This window comes from Agrilus planipennis, unplaced genomic scaffold, assembly GCF_000699045.2.
Source record: "Agrilus planipennis isolate EAB-ADULT unplaced genomic scaffold, Apla_2.0 scaffold235, whole genome shotgun sequence".
In the NCBI taxonomy this organism is placed as follows: Eukaryota; Metazoa; Arthropoda; class Insecta; order Coleoptera; family Buprestidae; genus Agrilus; species Agrilus planipennis.
In genome coordinates, this window is record NW_020438970.1 from 117215 (window position 1) to 123249 (window position 6035).

General features: G+C 39.6%; 2 protein-coding genes across 2 annotated transcripts in view; both read left to right on the forward strand.

Moving 5' to 3' along the window:
* The first annotated feature begins 1278 nt into the window (after window positions 1–1278).
* Window positions 1279–6035, forward strand: part of LOC108741664 (DNA mismatch repair protein Msh2) — a 14048-nt gene continuing 9291 nt past the window's right edge. Inside the window, exons 1-2 of the mRNA XM_018476535.2 lie at window positions 1279–1485; window positions 1545–1594. Of these exons, the coding sequence (XP_018332037.1) occupies window positions 1449–1485; window positions 1545–1594 (87 nt within the window). The 5' untranslated portion in view covers window positions 1279–1448. The remainder of the gene's footprint in view (window positions 1486–1544; window positions 1595–6035) is intronic.
* The window catches only part of LOC108741668 (prolyl 4-hydroxylase subunit alpha-1), a 23614-nt gene continuing 19048 nt past the window's right edge, over window positions 1470–6035 (forward strand). Inside the window, exons 1-2 of the mRNA XM_025975375.1 lie at window positions 1470–1485; window positions 1545–1594. The gene's annotated coding sequence lies outside the window, so the exon portion shown is untranslated. The remainder of the gene's footprint in view (window positions 1486–1544; window positions 1595–6035) is intronic.

The window sequence follows — 6035 nt, forward strand, 5'->3', positions numbered from 1 at the left end:
TTTTTTGCTAGTTATTCTTACATAAGATATTTATATATATATATAGATTCATTCATGATACAGTACAAGTGTTTATGATCTTTTTTATGTTGAAAATGACTCGCATTACTAAATTCATGAATTATTAATTAGTTCTTTTTATTTAATGTTGTTGTTACTAGACGAATTTTGCATTGCTACAGAAATTACCTTTGAATTAAATTTTGTTTTAAGGCTTAATCCTACAATTATTTCTGTTGTTAACTATTCAGAAACGCAGTGTTTATTATTTTAATGCATTTCGCTAAGAATGACATCAAATTATAATTTAATTCAACCGGATGTAGTTTAAATATAGGTGATACATTTTGGTTTCTGTATTCAGTTTGTATTTATAATAAGTACAACATCGAAATTATTAAATTGAGCAACCAAATACGTATTATATCACACAGTTAGTACTTTTACTCTGGCCTAGTTATACGTTCAAGTAATTTTTATTTTTTATTGCAGCCTATTTAAANTCAAAATTTATTAATTTACGTACTTGTACTTCCTAAACTTTATTAGAGGTAAAAATCGTTTTTGAAGCTAGTTCTGTTATGAATTTTTATTTTTTTGTTATAAAAATGTGGGTGCCATTTGTGTTTTTTCATAATTCATACTTTGTTTTCTTTTTTCGCAAATTTTGAAACGCGTCTTCACACCTCGATATGAAGGACGACTAAGTGCCTAACGTGGTAGCGCAAATCGAAAATCAAACTGATGGTCAGTTTCCTTTAACCCCCATAAAGGGGCTAAGAGGGTGGTCATCTACTGGTCATAGTTGGTCGCCAGGAGACATTAAGCATACAAACCTCAGGAGAACCAATCGATTCCCTAAGGTGGACATCATTAGCATATTTTCCACCGTAAACTGCGGTATTTCCAGGGAAAAAATGATGTCATGCTTTTGCAAGCTTTATTTAAAAAAATTGCAAAGCGTTCGTAAGTCCTTGTGGAAAAAATTGACCGTGAAACATAAATATTGTTGTGTTTCGTATACACAATTTATTCAAATGTAATGTTTTATTCTGTAAAAAATCTTTAATGCTGGAGCAATTACAGAAACAATTCACTTAGGTACTTGTTTTATAAGAAAATATTCAACATTGCAATATTGTACATATAGATTTAATGCTTTGTATTCTGGGTTGAATTAGAAACTTTTTAGCTTGAATTGGCAAAGATTATAAAGTTTCAGTAAAAGTTCGTTAATCAAAGCAAAAGTTGGCAAATATGGCCGCCCTTTTCACCCTCCAGATCAGTTCAGATTGTATTAATATGATCACTTCTCAATGTGTTTTGTTTAGGTAACGTGTGAAGGAGTGAGGTTATAACATTTTAAACCGGTGGCAGTTGTGCAGTTTTTAGATAAAAGTGTAATTACTTGTGTAAAGTGCAGTTTTAATAAGTGATTTTAGTGTACCATGACTAATTTGGAGCCTGTTCATGCTCTTAATTTAGGTATATGACATGCCACTGTTATTGTATTACTTTTTTACAATTGCTTTTCTTTGCTTCAGATTTGCCACAACAGCAGAGCTTTGTGAGATTTTACGAAAGTCTACCCAAAGTAAGTTGTTTTTAATGTTAATAGTGTATTAAATTTGATATTGCTATTTGTTACACCCCACACTAAAGTATTTGTCAATGCTTGCTTATCGTTAGGGTGGTTCTGTAAATGTAATTAAGAAAGTGTAATGTTTTTTTGTTTAACTAAGCAATAACAGCTAGTCAGATTTAACAGATTGTTACACATTATTAAAGAAGCACTAATATAATAATTTAAAAAAAGTTTATTTCTGAATTATAAATACAAAATGTTATAAAGATATATTCTAACTTAATACCCTACTGATGTACGTATGCTTTTTGCTAGTTTAGAAGTTGCTACTTTAGCTTGGTTGTATGTATTCTCAAGTTTACTTCCTACTTTTTTCCAAAAACCTGGACTCTCAGTTTGCTCAGGGATTGCAAATTGTTCAACATCAGATGTAGGTGCAATTGTTGGTTCCACTTCATAATGTTCATCGACTATTTGACCACTAAATGGGCTACCTGCTCGACCCCTGCCACCTTTAACACCCCCGTAGCTCCTTCTGTTGTTGTTTGCATCTAACACCAAAGCGTGTTGTTTCTCTGTTGTTAAAGAGTAAAATTCGTCAGCTCTTCCAAAATTATCTTCCAACTGGCCTTGATTTGCATAATTTACTTTTGGGGTGGTTTTGGTGACACCCAGGTGCTCCGTCTCTAATTCATATTGAGATCCCTGACCCACGGTGTAACCAGGGCGAACCACATTACGTGTAGAATAACTGTTGTGGCCAAAATCGTATTGATGAGATTGCCTTTCGTTATGATAGAATTGATTGTCGTTCCTTATTGAACCGGAAACCGTAGGTTGGACATGATCCAAGTCCTCAACTTGTTCTTGTTGCTGAGTTAGATCGATTGGTCTTGTGTTTTGCCTCCTGGTCCCGCTTGTTTGACTTCCAATTTGCAAAGATTCAAAATTGTTTTGATTCTCTGTCCTTTGGCTGTCATCCCATAAGGAGCCTGAAACCGTAGGTTTCTGTTGGACTTGGGTCAAGTCTTCAACCTGCTCTTGTTGTTGATCGAGATCAGAAGGCTTTTTGTTATGTAGTCTCCAGTTTCTGCTAGACTGACTTCCGATTTCCAATTTTCCAAAATTGTTTTCGTCTTCTGCCCTTTGTTCGTCTATACCAATAACAGAAAGAGGTTTGGGATGAATTGGTTTGAACGTGGTTGTGAAATAGTCGAATTCTTGTTGCTGAGTTAGGTCTCGGCTTTGCTGTCCGAAATCAGTGGACTGTTGGTTCGATAAGTCTTGGGAAGAAAAATATGAGGTTCTGGGTTTCGGTGTAGTTGATCGCCAAGACAGACCACGAGCTGATTGCTGCAAATGATAGTCTTGTGTTTGTCTCTGTTGAGTCAAATCTTCCACTTGTTCTTGTTGTTGGGTTAGATCTTCTCCTTGGGCATCGTAATTATTATAGGTTGATCCGGAAATCCCCCGAGTTGGAGATGAATTGGTCCTGGATGGAGTCCGAATGAGATCGCCGGAAGTTGGTTTAAACCCTGTTTGATAATTAACGTAAACTGGTTCCGGTTGCTGTTTTTGCGTTAAATCATCCACTTGTTCTTGCTGTAGGGTGGGATTAGTAACTTGATCGTTATATCTGTTAGTCCTTAAATAGCTAGGTTTATAGTTGGTTGATGGATAATTCCGTGTAGGAGTTACGTCTTCATATTGCCAGGAATTAATCGGTCTTGTGACAACAGGTTCGTTGTTTGGTCTTTGCACCAGATCTTGTTGCTGAGTCAAATCTTCTACCTGCTCTTGCTGTTGCGATAATCCTACCGTCTGATCGTTACGTCTGTATGTTGGGTTACTCATCCATGTAAATCCACGTGATGGATTGTTGTTTTGATAATTTCGTAACGGAGCTTCAGATTCTCGATGTTGTTGTTGTTGTACCAAATCATCTGTTTGCTCCTGTTGTTGAGTGAGATCTTCCGTGTCTTGTTTGTTTTGTTTATTTCTGTTGTCAGATGTTGTTCTCAAGTAACCTGATTGTAGAGAGTGTGCTCGTCTTTCTTGTTGCTGGATGAAGTCTTGGTTTTGAAGTTGAACTTGTGCTAAATCTTCTACTTGTGCAGTTTGTTGTGTTAGATCGCTGTCGTCTTCAACAGGATTGTTGGTATGCGGTTTGGCATTGTAACTAGATGGGTAGTTTCTCAACGGAGCGATGGATTCTGGTTGTTGTACTTGTTGGGTTAAATCTGCCGTCTCTTCTTGCCGTTGTTGTGTCAGATCGTCTGCTTGAGTGGCAGGTTTGTTGAATGAAAAGACTGGTCGTGCGTGAATCCTTTGCTTTGCAGGGTACGTTCGTTTTGGCGGTCGAGGTGGTTGATTTGATGAAACCTCTTCCCTTTCTCTTTGTACTCCCTGTTCATTGGTACTAATATCTCCCCTGTTGGTCTGTAATTTGCCAAATACTTCAGGATTTTCCTGTTGTTGCGTAAGTTTGTCCAAGTCCTTTTGTTGAAGAAGTTCAGTTTCTTGGACTAAATCTTCAACATCTTCTTGTTGTTGGTCGGGTGTGCTTCTCACTGATCTACGGTAAGAGTGGGGATCGTCTCCTTGGGTGTCACAATCTTCCTCGTACGTTAGACCGGAACCGTAATTTTGGGAATACGACTTGGACGGGTACTGGGACAATTTGGCCGATTTGTAACCAGAACTAGCGCTGCTGGAACTGCTGGAGCTGGAATAGTAGCTTTGCTGATGGGCCATACCTCGTTCCAACTGTTGCATGAGTTGACTTTGGAGGCTGTCCCTTAATCTTTCCAGTTTTTGTTGCATTTGCTGTTGATCTTGGGAACCGGATCCGCTGCCAGTTGCAAAGAAGTAAGAACCACTTTGCGTTTCTACCCTGTAATGTTTCCGTAAGCTGTCGTCCAACTTGTTGGTGAAGTTTCTTCGTAATTCGTCTTGGAGTTCTGCAAGAGTTTGCTGATAATTCGGACGATCCTGTTGACTGTAGGACATCATGTGTCTCAGTTGTTTTTCTTGTTCTGTAAGGGCGGATTGGAGTTGCCGCGTCAAATCTGTCTCCACTTCGTTGGCCACGACGTTTAGACCTTCCTGATAATCAGATGGATAGTAGCTGCCGGAGTTTTGGTTGTACGACGCGGATGCCGAGTGGGAAGAAGAAGACGAGTAACCTCCCGCGGATAAAGGCTGAGGTCTTACAACAGGTTGATAGGATTGATGGGATTGGGATTGTTGTTGATCTTGCTGCTGCTGTTTAACGTATGAAGCTCGTTGTACAAAGTTATTGTATTTTTGTCTGAAGCTGTTTTCGAGTTTTCGGATTAATTCGTTGCGGATTTTCTCTTTCTTTTCTTCCAACTCGTTTACTCTGAAGACCGGTCTGGAATCGACGTACACGTAAGAATCTCGTTCCTCATATCGTCCGTAGTTCTTTCTAAGTTCGTCTTCCAACGTTTCTGTTAAGTTACGAACGAGTTGATCGGTGAGCTCGTTCAGCTGGCCGCTGTAATCAACGTTGAAACTGCTGCTGGAGCTGTAAACTTGCGAACTTTGCTCATTGAATTGCCTATCGACCTCCTGCAAGGCTGACTGCAGATTTCTTGCCACTGTATCTTCAACCCTCGACGTCACATCAGTAAGAGGGACGTAAGTTACTGTGGTGACGACGGGTTGGCTTACGTGTTGTGGATATTGGGATTGATATCCCGCTTGGTAGCTTGCGCTGGAGTCCCAGCTTGAGCTTTTGGTGTTGTATGCAGGAACAGGAACAGGGGCAGGAACAGGAGCAGGAGCTGGTGCTCTATATTCAAGCACTGGTCTGTAAGAGACCGCTGGTCTGTATCCGTACTGAGTCTGTACGCCTTCCCTCAATTCTTTTAGGAGATCTTGTTCGACGTGTGACTTCAGTTCCTCGAATTCTTGTTTAACTCCGCCACTAGACGTGAACGGATATGGGATTGAGGCCGTCTGAGATCGGTATTGATTGTTGAGGGCCTCTTGGAATTGTCTTGTTAGGTTTTGTCGTATTTCGTCTTCCAACGTTTTGAAATCGTAATTGTTGTAGCTTGAGCTGCTGCTAGCGGAGAACGCGGAATGGGCTTGGTGTTCGTTTCTAATGGCGGATTGAAGTTGACGGGACATTTGTTCGTGTAGTCTTCTGCTCATGTCTTGAAGTTGGGCGTTTGTTGTTGGGACAATGGCGTAACCAGCGTGACTTCCAGCTGAATAACCTCCTCCGGTTGCCGAATAACCTCGCGAAGCAAATTGGCGACTCTGGGAGGAAGACGAAGCCATGGAATCGAAGTTACTGGCATCTTGGTAACCACTGCTCAGGCCTAGATTACCTCCGTATCTGTAAAATTATTTATTGTTCTTATTTCTTCTTCATATGTTTTGGTTAATTTGAGATATACTGACCCTCTGGATGAATAGTCTC